Source organism: Ursus maritimus, unplaced genomic scaffold (genome assembly GCF_017311325.1).
Source record: "Ursus maritimus isolate PB19 unplaced genomic scaffold, ASM1731132v1 scaffold_3, whole genome shotgun sequence".
Lineage (NCBI taxonomy): Eukaryota > Metazoa > Chordata > Mammalia > Carnivora > Ursidae > Ursus > Ursus maritimus.
This window is the reverse complement of record NW_024425563.1, coordinates 96491027-96516390: the sequence shown is the minus strand read 5'-3', so window position 1 is coordinate 96516390 and position 25364 is coordinate 96491027. Positions and strand designations below refer to the sequence as shown.

Genomic DNA, 25364 nt, shown 5'->3' with positions numbered 1-25364 from the left:
GGGGGCAACCCAGTGAGTTGTAGCCTCAAGAGGATCCAGAAGGAAAGGTACCAATGAGGAGGAAGGAGGGGTGGAAAGGAAGAGAAGAGGTTTTTCCAGCTCAAGATGCAGAGCTGCCTTGCCCCACCCCCAGCAGGTGTCCTGGGTTCCTGGTAAGGGTAGCGGTGATAAGGGAAGCAAGTGGTCCTAGCGCAGGAGGGCAGGGGAGAAAGTGAGGGCGAGACTCGTTACCCTGATTCCCATGTACCCTTTGTCTCCCTGCCTCAGGTTTGAAAATGTCCATCAGTCATGAAGTTCCCCAGTTTGGCTCAGTGCTTCTCAAACCTGGCTGTACGGGAGAGTCACTTGGGCCATTTAAAACCTCCTGACAATCAAATCAGAATCTCTCCGGGTCTTCAACAGAAATCAGTGTTATTCAAAATGCTCAGGTGCAGGGAGTCGGACCAGCGTGGGTCTAGCCCGCCCGTGTTGTGGCTGGGCTCAGTCCTCTCCCGTGGCGGAACGTCACGGATGGCATCCCCACATCTGGATGGGATCGGCAGGAGGGGCTGAAGGAGGTAAATCCCAGCATTCCGACTACTGCCACCACCCCCGCCCACCCAGTTAAATGAAATCAAAGCAAAACTCCCTTTACTCTTGCATCCTGCCTCTTTCCTCGCGGAAGATCCCTTCGCATGTAGACAGGCTGGGGAATATTGTCTCTCTCCTATTTTGACTCACTCCCTTGGCCCTGGTGCAGCCAACTTCCTCATACAGTCATTCTCTCAGATTGCTGTATAATGTCTCAATTCAATAAAACTATGCCAACTTAAAAAGTCACTATAACTAAAGCATTTCACACTTCTTTTCATCCAGGTTGATCTTTGTTCTAAAACATAACTACAGTGGAATAAATTGACGGAAGATGCCATAGTAACCCCACAATGACAGTGCAGCAACTCCTTTATTTAAATAATACAGATCTATGGAATACTTCTTTGGATAAGGATTTTGGAGAGCACAAACATCCGTACTCGGGACACCTTCCTAAAGTGCTTATGTTTTTATCTCCAAAGGCAGATGTAAGCACATAATAATAATACCAAGAACTGGGGCGCCTGGGTGGCTCAGTGCGTTAAGTGTCCAACTCGTGACTTCAGCTCAGGTCATGATCTCAGGGTTGTGGGATCAAGCCCTACGTCGGGCTCTGTGCTCAGAGAGGAGTCTGCTTGAGATTCTTTCTCTCCCTCTGCCCCTATCCCCTGCCTCGCTCTAAGATAAGTAAATAAATCTTAAGAAGAGAAAGAAAGAAAAATGTCTATTCAGGCCCCCTGCCCATTTTTTATTCAGTTTATTTTTCTGATACTGAGTTATAGGAGTCCCCTATACATTTTGGATATTAACTTTATATATATTTGGTTTGCAAATATCTTCTCCCATTACATAGGTTATCTTTTCCTTTTCTTGATTGTTTCCATGAATTAAGCTAAACCTAGAAGAACAAAAACTACAGGATCCCATTTATCTGGGAAATCTAAGAAAGCCACACTCGCAGAAGCAGAGAGTGGAATGGTGGGTACCAAGGAATGGTGGGTACCAAGGGTTGGTGGGGAGGAAGAAATGGAGGGAGGCTGGTCAAAGGGTACGAAGCTTCATTTATACAAGTAATGAATCTTAGAGATCTAACATACAGCATATAGCATAAAGTTTAAGATACTGGACTGTATACTTAAAAATTTACTAAAAGGGTAGATCTTGGGTTGCTTTATCACAAAAATAAATAAGGACAAGGTAGGTAGGTAAGTAGGTAGGTAGAGAGACAGATTCAGATAGGGCAGGAGGAAACGTTTGGAGGCAAAGGGTATGCTTACGGTAATGACTGTGCTGGCGGCTTCACAGGTGTATATTTACCTCCAAACACATCAGCTTGTGCACATTAAATATCTGTAGCTTTATGTACATCAATCACGCATACCTCAATAAAGGGACTTAAAAAAAAGAATGCACAGGAGCGCCTGGGTGGCTCAGTCAGTTAGGCATCTGCCTTCAGCTCAGGTCATGATCCCAGGGTCCAGGGATTGAGCCCCACGTCAGGCTCCTTGCTCAGCGGGGAGTGTGCTTCTCCTTCTGCCCCTCTCTCCCAAACACTCATGCGCTCTCTCTCACTCTCTCTCTCTCTGTCTGAAATAAATAAATAAAATCTTTAAAAAAAAAAGAGAGAATACACAAAGTTGAGCAGAAAAAGGTAAATAAGGTTGAGAGACCATGTTCACAGAGACAACGCAGGTGCACAGAATGACAGGTGTATGGGGCTGGCACGCGGAGGGGACAGGAGGAAAAATGAGGTTGGAATGATAGGGAACATCTGAGGTGGGGATCTAGGGGACATGTTGGGGAGACAGCCAGGGGCCCGTGGGGCAGAGCTACGCTGCCCAGGGAGGAGGTTGGGGAGGAAGCTGAGGGGCTGCCGGGCCAGACCAGGGAGGACCCTGTAGGTCACGGGTGAGGGTTTGGATTTTTTTTATTAGTGATATAAGAAGCTGGAGGGGTGTGTGATCTGCGGAACACATTCCATGGGTCACTGTGGAAACTTCTGGAGACCTAAGACTTGGGCCAGGGGGCAAGGGGAGCACAGGGGCTCCCCCAAGATGCCAGTGCTGGCACCCGGGCAAGAGCAGGTGGTGCCTTGGGCCAGGTAAGTGTTGGTGCACGTTGGTGAAAATATGCACCTTCAGCATTCCAAGCACAGAAGGGACAAGATTTGCCAATAACCACGGGATGTGCATGGAGAGGCACAGTTAAGATTTGGGGTTTGGCCTCAACTGACCTCATCTCCCCTGGAATCCTGAAAACATCATGTGGCCTGCAGTACAAATAACTCAACTGCCGATGGGGAACACAGGAAGGAATAAAGCCTCAGACATGAACTCCGCTCCACGTTCTTCTCATCCGCGGACGAGCTTCCACAGCCACACCTGTGTTCCCCAGGCCACGAGGAGCGCTTGCGAACTCCCCGTCCCATCACCCAAGTGTGTCCTGGCCACCTGCACGGTCACAAAGCTGGACACCTGTGCAGGAGGAAGGAATCGACATGGGAGAATTCACTGTGCAAACCACATCTATTCGTGGTAAGCCAGCACCGGCCTTCCAGGACTTCAGAAAATGACTCCACTTGAACGGGCTGTCCTAGAAACCTCCTCTACATTGAGTTCTATGCTTATGACAAGAGGCTCTGAGGAGCCGCCAACCCGCCGGGACACAGCAAGGTGGCCCACCCTGGGCTCTGGAGCCTCCTATCGGGGGGGCTGGGTCAGGGTCCAGAAAGTTCCCTCATCTCCAAGGCAGGGATGTCCATGTCACGAAGACCCTGTCACAGGACCCCAGTGATGAGACCAGGATGTGCTGTCTGTGTCGTATGGTGATTGAATGTTCAGCTAGTGTGGCCAGGATGCCCCTCAGAGCCCGGTTCTGGGGGGCTGCTGGGGCCCAACAGGGAGCAGAGCACAGGTCCCGCTCTCAGCAGTTCATCCAAGCTCTCCCTCCGGAAGCTTTTGTTTCATTTCAACAATGAAGCCGCTAGTTCCAGGTCCGCCCATTCCCAGATGCACAGGCAAGCATCCAGGGGTGAGAGAACACTCCTGTTCAGGGCCCTGCCTACGGAGCTCCTGACCAATCCTTTGCTACTAAGGCACGAACCTTCTCCTGGGGGTGCTATGATTTGTATGCCCCCTATTTACTGCACAAACCTTCCTTTCCCATGACAACTGCCTCAGCAAGGCAAACGAGAACTGAAATTCTGGCAGAAACAAATGCAATATCACTAAATTTTCAGTAACTGAGAATAAATGTATTTCTCAAGTCAACATGACTTTTCAACCAATAAGGAGTCCACTCCTTGCAAGAGACCTTTCTGAGATGAATGTCCTCTGGGACATCTGATCACCCAGAAAGCCGGGCACACGAGACACAAGTGACTGACACGCACATCGGGTCCACATTGTTCCCCTACCCCGGACAGTGACCCACGACACAGGGGCTCGACCACACACAAGACTCAAGATTGTGGCTCACAGCTGGGACCCAACTTAAGGCTTATGTGTTTAACTCCAGGTCGTATGAATTAAGGTACAGTTTAGTAGTGACACCATCCCGTTCCTTGGGCAGGGAAATTTTAGTCGCTGGGATCATGGTTTTCAGCTCCTGGGACACAGGCTTCCGCCCCTGCCTGATTCCTCCTCTCACTTCAGATCTGTCTAGACAGCAGTCCAGTCGAGCTGGGAGCCCCTTAGAACCCTCATGATAGCACCGTGACCTCCACTGTGCACAAAATTTCTACGCCTTTATAGTTCCGCCCCCACACCCTTGTTACTGATGTCACACCTTACACCTCTGTATATCCTGTTCCCACTAACACAGATTTCTAGGATTTGATGCTTTTACCTTTGTGTCTTGTGCAAGAGTAAAAAGTGAAGTTACAAACCAAAATATTCCCTTTCATTCTATCATCTTCCCCAAACCTCCAGTCACTCCTTGTTTTGCATACACTCGTGTGTGCACGAGCACACACACACCTACACACACACACACACACACACACACACACACACACAGTTTCTCTTCTCATTTTCAGCAAGCTTCCATAGAGCAGAGATTATCTATTCAGTCTCCTAAATCCCATAAAATAACCTCTCTCAGCTTCGTCCCATCCGCTCGGATTTTCACCCTCTACAGCTCCACTGGACCAGCTCCCTGGAGGAGACCAACCCAAGCCCTGCATTCTCCCACTTCCCAAAAATCCACGCAGGACGGCTCACCAACGGGCTTGACTGCCATCTTTATTAAGGGTGAGGCCGACAGGTTCTGTTCACGCTCCTTCTACTTAACTTGTCTCTCTCCTTTTCTGAATCCTACAGCACATTTTCATACAATGTGTGACCCAAACCAGGCATCTCTGCACCTGTACACATCATTTTACCCCTTCCCTGAACATGTGTTTCTCCTGACTTAGTTCTTATAATCTCATCAGTACCGACCAGGACCGTCATTTGTTCTTAAGAGTTCAGATTTCTAATCTATATCCTCTAAACTCCTTCTCTACATTTCTTTACTCATCAGGTTCTTTAAATTCTCTCCTTTCCCCATAACTAACACCTCAACCTTTTCTCCCATCTGTCTGAACATTATAAATTCATTTTCTTTTCCCTCTAGAGTCACACTAGTCTTACATGGGTTACCTCCCAACTGTGAACAACACACTTCCAATAGGTCACTTGATTGCAACCAACCCTCTGCCCTTTAACACATGGCTTCCAGACTATTCTGTCTAATACATCCCTTTGATCATGGTACCCTCGTTCTCTAATACAGATAAAGGATGTCTATTAAGGAAAGTGCATAGTCCTGACTCTGTCAGACAAGATCAAGCAGAATTTGGCCTCAGACAACCACAGTTGTCTCTACCCTCACCTTTACAACAAGGTCAAACTGGACTCCCACCACCGAACTTGAAAGGACACTATGGTTCTCTTGCATTGCTAATACCTACAATAGCTTTTGGTCAAACTTTTGCCCATCCTTCAAGGTCCTTTGTTCGTGAACACCACCCCAGGAGGCAGCCTTATTCTTGCCCATCAGAAGTGATCTCTTGATCTGCTGGAGTAGTAAAGCAAAGGCTCTGTTGTCAGCTAGACCTAGAGCCATATCACAGCCCCACTACTTAACCTGCTCAGAGTCATAGCCGGTAGGTGATTTCTCTAAACCCTGGTCTTTTAATCAGTGAACCAGGTTAATACTGGCCACCTTACAAAACCACTATGAAAGTGAAATGACACCATGGGTATTAAATATCTACTAGAAACCCTCATACATTTCAGACACTTAATAAATATGGCTCTGCTGTCCATCATCTGAGGGACCTCTGCGTTTTTTCTTTTCTTAGGCATGCATATTTTAACTTTTGTATATTACCTATTATCGTGCCAACATAATTAAAATGTCACAAAACAATTAATCTTGTTTTATTAAAAACTTGGTGGGTAAAGGAAAACAAATATTGAAGTAAAAGATAAGGCCGGGGTAAAGTAAGAACATACAGGGGTAATTTCTCTGTGTTTACTCCCATGTGAACTGACGCTTCAACAAGTCTATCTTGTGAATAAATTATGATGGATATGGCCTGTTGGTGCTTACACAATTGATTTCTTTCTTACCTTTTTTTTTTAAGAAGCTGAAAGAATTTGATAAATTACACTTTATCCCACCCAAGGGAAGGAAATAACATCCCCTTAAATCAATAATTTCACTCTGGATTCCAGAAATGAACTTGTATCAATTTTTCAAAATAAGTCTTTTTCAAATAAATACCAAATAATGTCATTACTTCAAAATACAAAAGCATAGGTGGTAAGCCCTTGATCGGCTTAGATAATTGGTGAGTTGATGGCCCAGAGCAGAACAGATTATGATGTTTACCTTCCCTACAACACGGGTGATCTCTACTGTCTATAAGAGTATTCCATATAATAATGTCCTTAAAAAAAAAAGAAGAAATTATTCTTGCTTCTGTAAGATATTAAAGTCACGAAGAGGGAACTCTCAGTCATCTTTCATACCCTTCACTGTGCAGATTTGGTCATAACTAAAGAAGCTAAGAACACTTAATGACCCCAAACAGAGGCAAATAGGGCCTACCACTTTGCATGTATTTTCATACGAACAGGCTGCCCCATAAAAACCTTCTCATCACACTTTATGTTCATAGGCTTGATCTTTTCTGCTTCTTCCACCTCTAAAAACATTGTCTTTTGGGGCGCCTGGGTGGCACAGCGGTTAAGCGTCTGCCTTCGGCTCAGGGCGTGATCCCGGCGTCATGGGATCGAGCACCACATCAGGCTCCTCTGCTGGAAGCCTGCCTCTTCCTCTCCCACTCCCCCTGCTTGTGTTCCCTCTCTCGCTGGCTGTCTCTATCTCTGTCGAATAAATAAATAAAATCTTTAAAAAAAAAAAAAAAAAACACTGTCTTTTGAGAGCAGCGAATGATAATGCATGGAAAATAACATTACCGTATTGTCTCCAGTCCTGGTCAGGGCGTAAGTGTCTCCACAGTATAAGGTTGTTTAGATGATTTAAGTAGGAAGGCAGGGAATGAAAGCTCTTCTGATTGTACCACACCTAAAAAAGAAAGATAACATAATGGCTCTCATGAAATTAGTTCCTAAGCCTTCGTCAGCTATTCCTGGACACGAACAACACGTGTCCATTAGGTTCAAGAGCACCTGAACGTTGGACCCAGCGCCATGTCCCCACACGGCTGGCAGAGAGCAGTGCATTTCAGTCTGCTAATTTTATATTTATCTCAAGCATATAATTTCCAGCTAAAAATAGACGAATTTTCCCCAGAACAAATGTGAATGTTGCTCCATAATTATATTCTCACAGTGAAAAAGGAACCTAAACCCATCATTTTTTTTTTCTTTCTCGGTTGGTAAGCTAATAAAATTTGACCTGCAAATTAAAAGCGGAGAAAATGATCAGAAAAAAATGATTACTTTCAAATTAATAACTGAATGCAGAACATTATTTCTCAAAATAAATTGAACTGAGCATTCGCTGAGCATGGAGAATAAAGTAGCATGCCCGTCAGACAGGCAGGAGATGGAAGAGAGAACAGGAGACAGACAACGTTATTAAAGCAGAGATAATAAGGAGCAGGAAAAAGTACTAATTGAACCATTAGTATCTATATTTCAAGATATCAATATTTTAACGAACTTTTTTTTTTTTTTTAAATACACCCAGTTCGGAAAACTGGCGAGTCGTCTTCGAGAAATCTAAGGACTCAACTGGCAACTTCTGGTCTTAACTCCATCGACTGGACAGCTCGTTTCTCTAGACGGTGCTGTCTTTTGTGACAAACAACTGTTCTCTACCGAAGCAGAGTTGTTCCCCACAAAGTCAGCGCTCAGAGGAACCTATCCAGGTCCTCACAGTTGGCAAAGTTAGGACCACACCTCACGTCCCTTACTTGCAACTGCGTTTCTTTTCCACATCACCCCCTAGGACCCATTGTCTTCCAACCAGGGTCCCAGGCAGCAGCTCTTGATTTGATGGGAACGGAATGGCTAAGTAGTACTTTCAAAAAAACAACTCGTCTACCAGACAAGGTTCCCAAGTCTTTCTCGGGTGTCCACTTCCTTCAGCAATTCAGAAAACAGACCCTTTATCTCCTCCACGCCAGCTACCACTACTCACCCTTCAAATAGTTTCTTCAAATAGTTTCTTAAGGTCATAGAGAAATTTTTTCCAATCATTTTTTTTAAACTCCAAAGAGGAAGGCATTCCACTAGGTGCTACTAACCACAGGACCCAGGACATCCTGGGGTTTTCTAGGGTGAGTCTGAGCAGATATAAGATTGTATAGCAAGCTTTTTTCATATTTTTTTTTTAAGTAAGCTCTACGCCTAACGTGGGGGCTTGAACTCACGACCCTGAGATCAAGTATCACATGCCCTACCGACTGAGCCAGCCGGGCACCCCCTGGGTAACCGATTTTTAAGACATAAATATGTATTTGCTAATTTACAGATGTGTGTAAGTCAGACACTTCATTCTGAATAGCACAGGAAGGCACAGTTTCTGTGACGGGGATTCACACTGAACCAGGGGCTCACATCACAGACCAGGGGTACCTCCTGTGTCCTACAACGACTCCTCCCACGCAGACCCGTCCTGCCACCCCCAGGCTCTCACACACAGGTACTGGTCATATTTCTGGAAATGACAGAAAGCTGGGATCCTGCTGAAGTCAAGGGGCAGGTGAATATAGCAGGAAAACCCCTGTGGGTGGACACCTGAACTCCTGGGATAGCTGTCCATGACTTTCCTCTGCCCTGAGGCTCCCTGAGCTGCTTCACTGTAGGGAAAGAGGAGAGACTACGGTGGTCTTTTCCCTAGGTCAAGGGCTTTCTATTTTTATTTTGTTTCATTTGTTTAATTTAATTTATTTTAAAAGCAGGGTGGGGTTTTTTTGACTTAGGAATGACATGGAACACAGGTATGGAGACCAAAGTGTCCTTGCTGAAATCAGGTGGTGGGGTGGCCCTGGGCCTGCTCACGCCCTACCCCCCACTCTGTGGGGGCTCTTCAACACCTGCGTCTGATTGCATTTATGGCTCCACTTCCTCACCTTCCCTGTATCCACACCTCCACACCCTCTGTGTGGCTCTTACACCTCCCCCTCTGACCGTGGGCTTGGACACGTGGCTTGCTCTGGCCAACAGAATGTGGCACGGGACAGGTTTGAGAAGTGCTCCCCTGTGCTTGCGGCCCCTCTGTGCCTCTGCTGAACGGAGTCCCCGACCATCATCCCAGGGAAGCCACAGCCAGCCCACCATACGTGGTCATGGCTGGCCAGATCTGTGCCGCCGAGCCTCGAGCAGGAGGATCCCTGGGCTCACGAGCTGGATAAAGGTTTACTGTGGAAGCCACAGGGATCCACGGCAGCATCTTACACAGCACTGGCACGGCAACAGGTGGCTGATACACACATTGGTACTATGCTCATGGGAACGGCGTTACTGTCACAAACACGGAAAATGTACGGCGTTGGTTTTAAGAACGGCACATGGGTGACAAAGCGACACTTAAAGAAATCTGAAAATTATAAGAGAAAAACTTAAAAAATGCAGGGGGGGAAATGGCAAGAAAATTGCTTTCCATAACAGAAGAGATGCAGTTCAAAACATCTGATAAGATGGTCACGTGTGGTAACTTCAAAGATAGAAATTGTGCCCACCACACTCCCTGCCTGGGATTTGCAGATCTGGAGACAAAATGTCAAGAGACAGCCCCAGGATGGAGACGGAGTCAGGGGTGTGGCAGCCAGAAATTCCATGAAGGATGCTGCAAAGGTGGGGGTGCTATGTGACCCTCTCAGGGGACAGAAGGTCATCTGGGAACCTAAGGGGGGATGCCCCACTGTACCCTGACAGTCCCAAAACACCAGGGAGTCAATTTAGAGGGAGCAGCGTGTCTCAACAAGAACCAGTTGCGGCCAGGGACCTCAAACAGATAAACAGTCCACGGGGCCTCCCAGGGAGTGAGGTCAGGAAGGTTCTGACAAATGGGCCCAGCTCTCTACAGACAAATGTCCCCTTCACAGGTGGTCATCCAAGATGATGAAGAAGCAAGTGACAGAGAGCAGTCAAGTGGCCACAGAGAAGGTGGAGTGGGACCACACCCAGGGAGCAGGACCAGCGCCTGGTGAAGGAGCCTCCACACGGGGAGGGACCCCTGGATCACTTGCTGAGTTCCGCCCCCCCCAGACCCGTGGGCTCAATGAATGTTCCTTGTGGACGCTATTGATGGCTTGTGGTTATTTGCCATACAGAATTACCTTGACAGGGAATGATTAATTCACAGAGGGGGAAATATTCTTGAACTCCATTCCAGTTCTCTAAACTGGCCTTCCTTGAGAGGAATTTTAAATTCTTCAGGTAAGCAATACATACTTTAGGATGATGTGAAAATTAACATTTCAGACTTAGCAGAGTCCAAAGGAAGAGCTTTTCTGTCTTTCTTCCTTTTCTTTCTTTCTTTCTCTCTCTTTCTTTCTTTCTTTCTTTCTTTCTTTTCTGAAGAATGATTTTCTAAGACAGGAGGCTATATTCTGGAAATAAGATGTGGGATCTCCTTCCCCACCAGCCCATACGTCAGGACACGATAAAATCCAGTAACTGATGGAGGAAGTTAATCTACTTTCAAGAACACATTATGACACCTCAAGACAGACCTTTCCTGTCAAGAATCATGAGTAACAGTGTCTCAGAAAAGCAACCAAGTAGCTGCAAGGGAAAAAAAAAATCACTCCATGGATATTCAAATGTCTCAAATTCCACTGAGCATCTTAGAATGTATGCCAAACCCCAAGAAGGGAACCGTGTCTGCCTTCTTATCTGAAGTGCATACATTCTAGAAGGTGTTTTGATTAAACAAGCTAAACACTCCAGATGTGAATGAAATAACTCACCAAGGTCCCAGGACAGACATTCTACAACATAATACATTTCTTCATCCTAGGTCTATTTCTATGCAAATTTCCCATTTTCTTTACAAAAAGGCTATGAAAATCAGACAGCATCTTATGAATGTACCCTAAAGGCCAAAGCCACAGCCGGTGGTTAATTCCTGAAAAGTGAATGCAAAGATTTGACATGACGTCAGCCTCCGACAGCACCACAGGACCTGCAGACACCCTTCACAGCCACTGTGGCACCCTGACTAACTGGCTTCCTGAAAAAGACACCCCGATACAACGCACGGTCATGCCTGTGCCTGGCAAAGGACGTTAGAAACTTCAGAAGTGGGGCACCTGGGTGGCTCAGTTGGTGAAGCGTCTGCCTTCAGCTCAGGTCATGATCCCAGTGCCCTGGGATCGAGTCCTGCATCGGGCTCCCTGCTCAGTGGGCAGCCTGCTTCTCCCTCTCCCTCTGTCTGCTGCTCCCCCTGCTTCTGCTTCCTCTCTCTCTCTCTCTCTGTCAAATGAATAAATAAATTCTTACAAAAAGAAAAAAAAAAGGAGCAGGTGTCAGGGAAACACATAAATCACATGCACCCCGATCACCAAAGCACATTTCTGGGGAAGCCCGGACTGCTGGGCCCCACACGTCTGCACACAAAGACACAACCACCCGCTACAAAGAATGTTTTGGACTGGCATAGATTAAAAAGGTAAAATATTCTCAGAGGAAATTCCCTCTAGCAATTTGGCATATTTTAATACTGGCCATATCAGACGTTCGAGAACCCAGCGAAGGCAGCTTAGGTGATTTTTCTCCCGAGCTATGAATCTTGATATTTTCCTCGTGAGCTATAAATCTTCTCCTGTGAGCTGCCCACAGAGGAAGAGACATCTGAAGAAACCTCAGATAAAGGAGGGATTTGTGACCAGGTGTATACAGTGACGGAAATTCTTCGTCAGCAATCACCCAGCAAAATGCGACGGTTAAAACTTTCATCAGGGATTATACTGTGAAGCATGAATGTGAAAATGTCCCTCAGGGATGACACTGTGAAGACTCGTGCAGATGCTTGATTCCACCGAGGGGCGCCCCAGCAGGCACTCACCCTCACCCTGGTCCACGAAAGTCCCACCACAACGTAGGCAGGGCGCCTTCCTGGGCTCACAGAGCTCGACGTCCTTGCGCTCATTATACAACGGGTGTGCAAGCAGACCCAACACCACCACAATCTACTCTTTCCAGATTTCTCTCTCAATCGGGACCAACACCAGACTAGTTCACCCGTCACTAGGAATGAAAGCTTTGACTCTCTGGTCTTTCCCCATCTGAAGACCATGTTGACTTCTTTCCTTGGATAAGTTTCTGCTGTCATTCACCGCCTCGGGGACCCCACAGGTGGATGAAGGCGTGTTTCCTCTGATCCACTCTTCATTCCCACACAACTGAAAAGCCCTCCTACGTGTTCTCGATGATGCCGAGGGAAACGTTTCTAATTCGCTGGGTTAGTCCCAGCAGGGCTTGAAGACCCAGACCTCTACTAGTAACCTCTTCTCCATGCTGGCTCTCAGTCCATACAGCCTTCTGGAAGAAGGGGCACTTCAAGTAAGGTACAGAAGAGCTCCTGAGCCACCAGGGAAGCTGGCGATGTGTTCGATTATTCTGACAATGGGTTTTTTTAAAGACAGATGATCTTTGCATTCGCTTTAGCTCCAGTCAATGAATTCTGGTCTTAACAAAAAGCAGTAAAGCTTCTTGCTACATCGCTCTACAGTCTAAAGGGAAGCAACTCCTTTTCTCTTTTGTACATCTGTTTTTATTTCATAGTCACAAACGCTGGGGTCTGATTCGGTTCCTCTCATGCCCAGCAATATATCTGCATACCGAGTTTCCCTAGATGCTCCCTAACACAGGAGGGAAAAAGAGGAAAACGATTACCTTCGCCAGAGTGTCTGGTTGCCATGTATTTGGATTTGCATCTTGAACTTGATCAGGGATCCGCACTCCGAAAGACCAGCCTCCAAGCCTGATAATAGGAACGGGGGTTAGTGCTTTATTTTTTTATTTTGCCTACTTTTTTAAAAAAGATTTTATTTATTTATTTGAGAGAGAAGGAGGGATAGCACAAGCTGGGGGAGTGGCAGGCAGAGGGAGAGGGAGAAGCAGGCTCCCGCTGAGCAGAGAGCCCGACGTGAGGCTCAATCCCAGGACCCTGAGATCATGACCTGAGCTGAAGGTAGACGCTTCACCGACTGAGCCCCCCAGGAGCCCCCAGGTGGCTTTAGTGCTTTAATCAGTGACCCAGGACATCCAAGCAGAGGGTGTTTCATACCCACGAACTAGTTATGATGGCCTGAGAACAGCAGGCCCCTGATCAACCCCCTTCAGTGACATGACCCCCCAGGTGCTCAGGGCGCAGAAGGGCATGGCAGGGCTCCAGGGTCAGGTGTCCATGGAGGACCCTGCATACTCAGCAGGTGCAGCTAAGGCTTGTCATACTAGGAAGGGACCTACCGGGACCGATATTTTGTTAGGAAATGCACGTCACGTCCAGGACAAGGCTGTGATCACCAGCATGCTATTTTAATTAACGGTTGCTCCTCCTGCAGATTGGCTATTCCAAATTACGTAATCCGTCACTCTTACAAGCTACCTCGTTTTGCACTGTTTTGCTTCCCTACTCTGGCTTCTTTCTTTCCAATGCAAATATCACCCGTTCAGGAAGGTGTCCCAGAAGGCTTCAGTTGGTGCCGAGTTCCTCCTCTCTAGGGTTCTCACAACACCCAACATCTCCAACCAATGATTGCACTGTCACCCTGGGTTTTAAGAGTCTGTTTGCTAATCGTTCATGCAGCTCTGTGAGTTTCCCCGGGTGGGGACAACACCTTTTACCTCTGTATCCCATGAACTGTGTAGTATTCTAGAAGCTACGAAGCTTCCAAAACTATCAGGCATATTTAACTTTGGTTCCCACTCTCTGGATAGAAAAAGACTGAAGAACAGCCTTCCATCGACAGTGCCGCTACCCTGACCAGAAACTGACCCAAAGGAATGAGGATACATTCCCACAGGGCTCAAAGCATTCATTCGTTCATTCAGGGATGAATTCAGTTGAGAGACACTGAACGAGCACCTTTTATGCGCCAGATATTATTCTGAGCCCCAGGCATACAAGCCCCCGCCTTTGAAAAACAGAGATTCTAAGACATGTGTAAAAATTTAAAAGGTGATCTTGGGGGCGCGTGGGTGGCTTAGTCAGTTGAGTGTCTGACTCTTGATTTTGTCCCTGGTCGTGATCTCAGGGTCGTGGGATCGAGCCCTGCGTCGGGCTCTGCATTCAGCAGGGAGTCTGCTTGGGATTCTCTCTCTCTCTCTCAAATAAATAAATAAATCTTAAAAAAAATAAAGATATAAGAGGTGGACAGCAGGAGTGGCAGGTGAAACACAGTGGGGGCAGAATGTGTCCAGGGAGGAGACAGCTGTTGGGACATCAAAGGTAAAGAGGGGCGATCGAGGCAGAGGGTGTCCCAGGCACTGAGGACAGAACCAGGGATGGCTTTGTATGAAAGCAACAGGATGTGTTTGAGGTCTCAGATAATCTGACGGAGTGGCAAACGCGGTCTCAATCTAAAGCGATAAGCACCACTCACCCCCATACTCCTCGTCCAGATTCGCCCCCTTAGGCTCAAGGTAATTCAGCACCAAACAAAAGCCTTCCCAGAACTTGCCTGGGATAGCAGGTGCACCCATGTTCGTGTATCGGATTCTACATGGTAGAGGGAATTCTCAAGGGAGGTCATTATTTCATTATGCTGGGAAGTTAGCTGCAGTTATTCTCCAAAGGGGTAAAACCACCTGTGGCTCCCCTGAGTGAATCTCCACTGATACGATTCCGCCACCCACCAACCCCCACGTGGAAGAGCGAAAGCCAGCAGTCAGGAATCTTATTAAGGTTGGCAGCATTTCTTTGGAATTTTTAAGAGCATCGAAGTTAAGCATTCGACTTTTGAGTTTTTAAGAACTTGGCATTTGAGGGGGCGCCTGGGTGGCTCAGTCTTTTAAGCATCTGCTTTCGGCTCAGGACATGATCTCAGGGTCCTGGGATCGAGTCCCACATCGGGCTCCCTGCTCACTGGGGAGTCTGCTTCTCCCTCTCCCTCTGCTGTTCTCCCCACTTGTGCTCGCTCTCTCTCCCTCAAATAAATAAAATCTTAAAAAAAAAGAAAAAAAAAGAATGTCGGCACTTGAAACAATAGGATTTCCACAGGAACCTGAAGAACAGAAAAGACCCAGGGACGGTCTGGACCCACCTCGGTCTCTCCGACGGCAACAGCAAATACTCCTCCAGGTGGAAGGCTGACAGGTTCAGCAGCATGTGGCCCAGGCGGTTGGTCAGGTAGGGAGCCCCATCACTCGCGTTTGGACACCTCTGTAATTGTTTCCAAAGAGGTAAAATAGAAACTTCGTTATAACCCGCACACAGCCTTACTGACATCACTTTAAACGTGACTTTCCCCAGCTTCCTTTTCTCATAGCTTCTCTGTGGCCTTTTGCGCGTTCTGGTTCGTCAGTCGCCTCGACAGTCACCTCCGTTTGAGAATTATACCAGAATCCCACCGTGACCTTCACCCGTGGTTACATTCGGGAACTTCACTTCCTTCTCCATTTGCAAGTTTGGGTGGATTTTTAAGAACTCAAAAAGGAAAAATACTCTCACGGGGGTGATCTGGCATCTGACGAACTTGAAAGAGAGTCAGAGGCATGGCATTGAGGGATGGTACGCGGGAGAATTCAAAGGCACGTGTGTCTCTCGAACAAGAACCGTAAGTAGAAGTCAGACCGCTCCTGTCCAGCATTCACTGGGAGGGCTGACACCTGCCCAGAATCAGGGGCTAATCGCTGCACAGAGAGGCCCGCCCTGCCATCATTGGGATCCAGACTCTGTTTCCCAGGACGGTTCAGGAAAGATAATCTGCTAAGACAGCTACGCCCCCAGGAGCTCACTTTAGCTTCTAAAGCCTGCTTTCCCACCTGCACACTGGAAATGAAACTGGCCTCACCCAGTTCGTGGGTTTTCGTGGATTCGGACAGCCAGAAAAAAAGGACAGCAAAGAAGGGTCGTAGATAAATTCAAGATAAGGCTTCCAGGTTCGTGATCGAAGGGACGGGGGAAAGACAGGGAAAGGAATGAGAGTTGTTATCAGGTAGAGCCCTGCCAACATCAGTGATCTCAGTCACGGGTTAACACAACACCCTGTGTGGTTTCCCCGCCTCCGGCCTCCTTTCTGATCCACCCACTGCACCTGGACACATCTCTCTAGAGCGACAGTGTCCATTCAGATGACCGCCTTGCAGAAAAATTCAAATTCCAATCAAGAAGCCAGTTGCGCTATTAAATGCCCTCGGTTTCTCTTTCTAACCCTGTCTGTCTGGTTCTGTCCCAGCATGCCCTCTGTAGTAAGCTGAATACTGGCCCGAGAAGTGTCAGGTCCGAATCTCGGGCTGTAAGGGCTACCTTCGGTGGCAGGGACTTTGCAGACATTATTAAAGGAAGCATCTTGGAAAGGGGAGACTGCCCTGGATTGTCAGGGTGAGCCCTAAAGCAGGCACATGCACGCTCAGAAGAGGGAGAAGCAGAGAGGGAGGAGGAGGCCAAGGAAGGAGGCAGCCAGCAGAAGCTGGCAGGGACAGGAACAGACTCTGCCACCGCCTCCAGGTGGAGCGCCCTGATTTCATCCCCTTATACGGGTTTCAGACTTCTGACTCAAGTCAGAAGCAAGCGCCCCCTCCACTCAGTCTGTGGGAAGCCACGCTCATTCCTAATGCCAGGTTTTGGGTCGTATCATGCTATTCTCCAGGGACAGTGAAGCCTGGAACAGCCCCTTGTCCTTCAGAGCCAGCTTGATTCCAGTCCCCTCGGAGCGCTCTCTAATGGCATGTCTGCAAAGTAACGCGTCCCCCTCAGAAGCAGAGCTGACCCTGGAACGTTGTTGTAGGTTCAGAGAGACTCATGTGTTCAATGACAATCCAAGGGAATGGACATATCCGTGCACACCAGGGCCTCTGGATAACACGTGCGAATTTAAGGGGAGAGAAATATTTTGTCCTCTGACAAAACGCAGGTAACCGTGCTCAGCACGATCTCCAGAGAGCAGAGACCCGGCTTTGGGTGCCGGCCGTCCCCCTGCGCCCCGGGTGCAGCTCCTCTGAGCTGACCTGCAGGGCGGCACCCATTCAGTGGGGTGGGTCTGAATTCCACCTAGATGTCCTGTCTCTCAGACTGGAGCCCTCTGCCTCCCAGCGTGTGGACCAGCATTTCTCAAAGTGCGTCCTGAAGAACGCAGGTGCCATAGACAAGAAGGAATCATTGGTCAGGTAACCTGCAGAAAATGCTGCGTCTGTGCTAACCCACCATCAGCGCCTGCGAGAGCACATGTCCCCAGGAAGAGCATCAGGACGGGCTGAGGCAAGGACACCCATTGGATTCCGCTTTATCCGTAGGTCCGAGGCCTGTCTGGCCACAGAGCTGTTTCAGGCGAACCTTTCTTCCCCACATGCAAGTTACTGAAATCCTACAGTTCACATAAGTCGGCGTGAACATAGGAACATCTCCATCATTCATTCCTTTGCCACTGAGACCCAGGCTAGTGACCTAAGGTAGCTTGCAGGAAAAGGTGCTGATCTAACATAATGATTAAATCAAGGCCACAGAATAAGAGCACAGAATGAAAAATTAGTGGTTTCATAAGGGAAGGGAAGAAACAAGAGAGGCAAGAATCCATCTTGACGTCCAAAAAACTGGGAGCCAAAGACAGCTGGGTTGTCCCTGCAAAGGAGCACGCAACACGGCTGAGCCTCGGGACAGCCTGGGCCCCAGGGACACGGGCGGAGTCCCCCCAAATGCTCAGCCCAGCTGCCACCTGCGCCTCTGCCACAGGCTGTGCCACTGCTCTCATGCACCCACCCCCACTCCATGTCAGAGAAGAACACAGGCCAGGTCCATCCAGGACAAAACCTCCTCGAGTCACGACACCAGTAAAGGAATTTCTCCCGTGTGCCACTAAACAGAAAACCCCTGGAAACATGGTCTTCGTGAGGCCACGTTTTCCTAACAGACCCTCAATTCATTTACATTGAGATTTTTGCTTTTCCTTTCTTTCTGGAAATTAGGATTGCACATTAGCTTGGTGACTGTGGCTAAAAGACCGATGCTTTTTTTATTAATTACATTTTGAGATTTCCTTTGAGGTGAGTTCCGATCAGCTTTCCAAATAAATTCCAATTCCCTCTCTGGTGCAGAGCGGATAGCTGAGGCCCCCGCTTCAAGAGCAGAATGCCTACCTCCGTACGTTTCTGTAGGACTCGGCTGTAATCCGAAGAGCCAGGTGGTATCTTAGCTTCTAATATGTAGCTCTCCATACTCAAGCGAGCGTAAGACAAGACGCTGGAGGTCAGCCTGCCTTAAAATTGGGGGAAGTTTCTCCCCAAAAGGCAATTCTAGCTTCCTTCTCATGAACTGAAGAAGATTAATTTGCTTAATAATTGCCATCGGGGATGTTAATGGTCATGAACAGCAGGAAATGAATAGCAGGGCCACTTTAGAGCCCACAGAATATCTGTGGCCACTTTAGAGCCCACAGAACGTTCGTGGCCACTGCGGAGCCCACACAACATCCATATCGTGTAAACGTCCCCTCTGGGTACTGAAACTTTTCCAAACACCGGCTAATCAGGTCAACCAGAGAGTTGCAGAGGCGCCCTGAATGAACAATGAAGACGTCACAGACGGAGTGAGCTCATTTTTGTTACATGAGGTTTTAAACTTACAAAAAGATCAAACACACTGTAGAGACCTACCAGGCAGCTGCAGGAATCCCGCGCTCGCGGCTGAGACAGGGGATCCACGCGCCAGCATGAAGAATTCTTCCTAATAAACAAAGGAGAGACTCAGGATGATCTTTCACATTACAGAGCTCGTTTATTTCCATAAAAGAGAGTTGCATCAGCCCAGAGCCGCTCATGAGATAATCATCTCCTGCTGCGGACGCGGCAGAGCTCTTACATTTGTTTTCACAGCTTGAGCTGCTAATCTGATGACAATGTTTTATTACAATGACAATATTTCCATTCCATTAAATGAGGCTCACTTGGTTGGCTGTACGGAGTGTGCTGCCAAGGCTCCCCGGGACGGGCGCGGGGGCCCGGGGGCTGTCTGCCTCCGACGCGCCTGCACTCAGAACCAGGTACTCTGAGCACCACGCCAGCAATCCACAAGCACAAGGAGCCGCTAATTCCGCTCCGTGGCCTGACATGGCGATTTCATCAGCATTTACAGAGAAACAATGATCATGTTTCCAGTATGAAGAAAGGCTGCCGGACAGAAACGGTTAGGAAAGGAATTTGTATAGAGGCTCGAAAACCTTGCTTCCCGAAGTTCCCCGGTAGCTCCCACCCTTGGAATCTCTGTGCTCTTTCTTACTAATGTTCATAAATCAAAAGTTGCTTTAGAAATACTTATTCTTATCTCCTCAAAACTTGGTCAAGAAGGGAGGAAACGAACATTTCCAGAACAACAGACCCCCTGCTGGGTATTTTTGCCAAAATGTCCTGCTGGCCCCACTTTTCAGAAGAGTAAGTGGAGGCTCTGAGAGATCAGGCAGCTTGTCCGAGATCACACTGAGTAGGACAGGTCTTTGGCGCCCTGAGCCCACGCTCGTGGCTCCAGGCTGTGCTGGTCCCACGTGAGAACACCAAGGTGCAAAGCGTCGGGTCCGAAGACAAGAAACTTGCTGTGTCTATTTAAGCAGGTCAGCAAGAACCTGGCTTCTTCAGGCTCACTCACTTGCCTTGAGATCTGCAAACCACTGGCCTTGAAACTGAAGGACCAGACTTTCCCAGAAATCAAGTCCTGACTGCATTCGAGAACATATGTCGGATGCCAGCAAGTCTGTTCAGGGTCCTGTCGACAAATGACTGACCGCCTGGGCACCTGCTTCTCTGGCACGGAGCCCCCTCCCTTTTCCAGCGTCCTCCCCTCTAAAACCCTTCCACTTCTTCTGGAAGACGGCCTTTGGGACAATAGCCTACCATAGCTGGTGGCCGGCTTCCTGAATAAAGCAAACTTTCCTTTCCCACCATCACTTGTCCCTCAAGTATCAGTTTTCCAGGGGCAAGCCATCGAACCTGAGTTTAGAACCAGTACTCGGGCCAGTAACAGGGCCACCCCGTCACCTGAGCTGAGCGCTGCTCTTCTAGAGAACCGGGAACCACTGATGCAGAAAGGAGAGCCGGGTTTAGTAACTTGCCCACGACACACAGCAAAGACACCAAAGACACCGTAGAGCTGAGATGCGGGCTCGGGCAGCCGGGCACTGAATCCGCGTTCTCTGTCCCTTCACCACTATGGCTGATCTGCATACTCTCTATGCTTTCAATGCTTGACCTCAGCATCTCTCTTGACAGTCCCCTCTGAGGGAATGCGTCACCAGCCGTTCCTAGCTGCGAGGACCTAACCTCAGGAGCACTGGGAGTCGAAGACCACCAAGATGATTCCTCATACTGCCACAGATTGTTGAATCATGGAACCGACCTTATACTTCTCCCTACCTGGGTTTCACAGTTCAGTGGAAATATAAGATCTGCTTCCCTCCACTCTTGTTCTCTGTAAAGCATTAACAAGAATGGGTGGGGAAAGGGACCATTTTATCTCAGGGTTGGAGGGGAAAGTGTCACCAGATCACCAACCTTGTAAAATGAAACTAAATATTTAAAGCTACCAGTCAGCTTCCAGAAATTGGCAACTTTAAGCACATTTTAAAATTTAAATTACACACCATGTATTATTATGAGAAAACTTACATTTTAGGTCAGGCTTATACCACAATGGATTTTTTGGATACGAAAAGAGGTCAAAGTCAAGACTTCGTCATCATACCCTCACATATGAAGCTCGTGGGATCTCGATGGAAAAATAACCCATAAGCAGAATCCCACTTATTATTTTAAAATGTTTCCTCTAATTTAACAGTCAAGTGATTGGTCAAGCCTGCCAGTAAAGGTAAATGTAGATATCCCTGAATTCAAAACTAGTTTTCACTTACAGAAGGAAGCTTACTTGTCCTAAGGAAAACCTTTTGCTTCCATCTGAGACCTTAGCAAGTCAAACCTTATTTTTGTCACATAGGCAGAAATTATTAATATTCATAGTGATGGGTCCAGGGCAGTCTGCCCCAAAATATGCCAACGTGGGATATTGATTATTTTGAATTAAATTTACAGAGGAAAGAACTGGTAGAGGGCAGGCACTCTGACGCTTTGTCCTGAAAGTAGGAGAAAAGTCTCCCTCTGGAAGGTACCTTCGCTTCTTATCTGGGGACTTCTGTATAAACAAACCTTGTTACTTCTTTACTAAATGCCTACCCTAAGCCCAAACGTCTTTGTTTTGTAGAGTCTTTAGAAATATATCGTTTCTTTGTCTAAAGGGTGTCAGAGCTGTGACTTTGGTCACTTCTTTGAGCTCCTGTGCATACTAATTAAATTTGTTTTTCTCCTGCTCATCTGTTTAATGTCCATTTAATTATTAGACCAGCCAAAGAACCTAGAAGGGAAGAAAGGAAAAGCCTTCAGCCCCTAAAACAGCATTCTTGTGTGAGGCAGCCCCCTACTCTGGCCTTTTGTCATGGTGACAGGGAAAAGGGGGCAGGAAAGGTTACAAAACAGGAATGGTTAAGAATAGACTCGGTGGATTTCTCAAAGAGAAAGGAGAAAATCAAAACAACAGATTGGGGAAGGAAAAGAAAGGCTGAAGAGAAAACCCATGAGGGTGGGCTGCAGGCTGGGCTGAGGGAAGGGACTCACCCTGGGGAGGGGTGGGGGTGGGGAGCCATCCTGAGGGCCTGGAAAGGAACTGTATTAAAACGTGTTCTGCTGTCCTTAGCACTGAATCTACTTTTTTCCCTCTGGAAAGATTTGGTAAAGAAATGTCCTTTTGGGGTACCTGGGTGGCTCAGTTGGTTAAGCGTCTGCCTTCGGTTCAGGTCATGATCTCAGGGTCCTGGATCGAGCCCCACATAAGGCTCCCTGCTTCTCCCTCTCCCTCTGCAGCTCCCCCTGCTTCTGTGCCCTCTCTCTCTCTCAAATAAATAAATAAAGTCTTAAAAAAAAAAAAAAAGTCCTTTTATCTGCCGGCCACACTCCAACTGATGGGGCCAGCACTGCTCCCCACGGGCCCTGGGCTACATGTCATTTTCTCCAAGCCCATTTTATATCCTGGCCGGTTCAGTAGAGGGGTGGGAAACAAAGGTATCACCACAGAAGCTCCTGCTTAGTAAATGAAATTACTTTGTTTTCCAACACAAGACTACAGTGAGGCAACATAATTAATTTCCTATTAATTCTTCCTTACTGAGCCCCCTAATAGTTATTCACTCCCGAGCTAATTGCGACATGACTAATACACACCATGCACCCTTGAAAATTAGAAAAACCCTGCTGCCAATACTGTGTGATTGTCTGGATTTTTATATTTATGACTCCAAAACGTACACTTCGGTACTTAATACATCATTGTGGTTTTATCACTTTCCCACGTGCTCTTCCCAGAACTATAAATTCCTGAAGCAGGGCCAGATCGGGCATCAATCCCGGTTTCTAGCACAGCACTGTGTTTATAGTAGGTCTTCAGTAAATAACAGTCAAGCAAACTTAGAGAGAAAATTGTTTATGAAGGAAGGCAGGCTTTCACAAGCGTCATTAAAAAGTCGTCTCATTGTTATCATTTTCAAAACCTAAGAAGAAAAAAAATCTTCAAAGTCAGTCACCTCCAAACAGACGAAACATTCTAAGTTTCTTTAGTTAAAAAAAAATAGTCTTTTCATACATACAAGTTTTCCCTGAAAATAAGTTAAGATACATTTCATATTTATTTGCTACTTTATGCTTTTTACCTTTGGGTTTTATTAAACAAGTTGAATGCTATTATTTATTTATTTATTTATTTATTTGCTAGAATATAAAGCCTGTGTTTGTGTTTACCAAGGAAGGGAAGGGGCAGCTATGTAGCTTAACCTGCTCCTATGTAACTAACCTACTCCTTAGGCTAACGTTCATACCATGTCATTTAAACTTGCGGGGGGAGGGGTGGAGCGGGGGACGCCTGGATGGCTCAGTGGGTTGATCTATCCACTCTTGATTTCAGCTCAGGTTATGATCTCAGGGTCATGGGATGGAGCCCCGTGCTGGGCTCTGTGCTCACTGATGAGGACATGGAATACACGTGAGGTTCAGTGGGGTGGAGTCTGGAGCCGACGACCAAGGAAGAATTCTTGAGGAGTCTTTGGTGCAAATTGGTGGTTTATGAAAGCACGGGGACCCGTAGGCAGAAAGAGCTGCTGCACCGGGGTTGTGAGGGGTGGCTGATTATATACCATGGGGTTGGGGGAGGTAAGGAAAAAGGGAGGTTGAGGAAATACTTTCATATGTTAAAGAAGACTCACAAGATACCAGAGGCCTTGCCATTGTCAGGTTAAGGTTGTCTTTCCCTCTAGTAAGGCATTAACATGAAGATAGTTGGGAACTTCCTGGAGGCTGCAGATTATAAGGGCATTTAATTATATCTACATTCCCTTCTGGAAGCTAGGTTATTGATAGAAATGCTTCGCTCTTGTAAACTGCTAAGACATTTGTAAACTGAGGGAGACAAGTCTTGCAGGATTGTGGTCTCTATAGGTTAACTATTTCTTTGTCCTTTGGGGCAACCAGGAGTGCCTGAGGGATGTCGGGTACATCCCATGGTGGTGGGGGGGAGGGGTTGCGGGGTGTTTCTGCTTTGTCCTCAGCTTGCCTTCTGTTCCCTCATCATCACCCCAGCATCTACTTGTCCCTCTTCCTCTGCTCCTCCTCCCTCATCTCTAAAATAAATAATTAAAATCTTTAAAAAATAAAATAAAATAAACTTGCAACGGGAAAGACCAGTCAGGCAGGGAGACGGCTCTCGGGGTCTGCAGGGCTGTGGTTGGAGTGCCCACTCTCACAAAAGCAACGGATACTTACAGGTCTGGGTTTAAATCAGCACAGAGCGGATCTTGATCTCCAAACTTCCGCAAAAGCACGTGGGCGAGCTCCTGGCCCTCGCTCCCACTCCGGCTGCTGCTCATTGGAAGACAAAAGAAATAAGGCGGCCCTGTTAGTACTCGCTGGCAGAGATCACAGGACAGCACATCTTAGCTGAGCTGATCCAGCCAAATGATTCTTAGATGCATGATCACAGATAAAGCTAAGTGTTGAGTTTGTATAGTAAAGCCAAACCAGCAGTAAGATTAAGGATTTTCTCAAAAGCACAGAATTGTCCTCACAGACATGCATTGTTATATACTGATGTTCACAGTGCCTTATTGTTCTCATCTTTTCATTTCTTCTTATTATAATATTGCCATCTTTGGCATTTTTGCATGGTTTTTTAAAATGAATTTTACAGGCTACATAATAATTCATCACATTAAAATCTATTTTAAAAATTCTCTTAATGTTGGAACTCTGGTTTGGCTCAAATATTCTATTAGCTAACGCTGCAAAAGAACTTTGTATTTTTATGCTTTTTTTGTTTCTAAATGTGAGCTATATGGAACAACCACTCTCTTGATAAATCCCGTGTGTGCTTTACGTATACATTGAATTATAATATTTATTTCACTGGCACAAGCATCAGAAGTCAGGTAATAGGATAGGCAGTGTTGCTGAGAAACAACCAAGGTCACCAACACTTAATTTCCTTACTGAAGAAATCACCAGCGATAAGACACACTATTCCTCTAACTTAGGGGAGGTGTGGGAACAAACGATATTACATTTCATACATGGATTTTAAGAGACACCTTGACTTGAGAAAATGGAGAGGAAGAGATCCTTTAAATCTGTCTAAATTGGACGGATTGGGAGTGGCCTCATTTGAAGTAATTAAAACTCTGAATTACTTTATTTCTAAAAGAAAATAGGTTTATTACTTTCTAGAACTTACACCGTGTCATTTACAAAATGCTTTTGAATAGACATGGTTGGGAACACTTATCCCCAAGATAAAGAAAAATGATGTATTATTAGCATGATAGATTACTTATGTGTAAATGGCGGCCTCAAATCTCTTTGGAAAGAAGCAGCGCGGACATTAGCAAATGCACACAAAGGTTTATTGTAAAGAACTTAGAGCAGTAGCGTCCCTTAAGCAATGTAAGACCCTCAATGTCATGTTCAACCACGGCTTCTTCTGATTTGTTTATGGACAGTGAGATGCTGATTCCCAAATACTGCTCTGAATTGCTACTGGCAATCAAATACAGGGGTGGAGGTGGTCAGGCTTACCGCGCGCGCGCGCGC

The 25364-nt window shown here is 46.9% G+C and overlaps 1 protein-coding gene across 1 annotated transcript in view; it reads right to left on the bottom strand.

Moving 5' to 3' along the window:
* The window catches only part of ABCA13 (ATP binding cassette subfamily A member 13), a 369975-nt gene that overhangs the window by 115398 nt on the left and 229213 nt on the right, over positions 1-25364 (bottom strand). Inside the window, 5 exon segments of the mRNA XM_040644577.1 lie at positions 7041-7149; positions 12933-13020; positions 15305-15423; positions 18852-18921; positions 24045-24137. Coding sequence (XP_040500511.1) covers positions 7041-7149; positions 12933-13020; positions 15305-15423; positions 18852-18921; positions 24045-24137 — 479 coding nt within the window.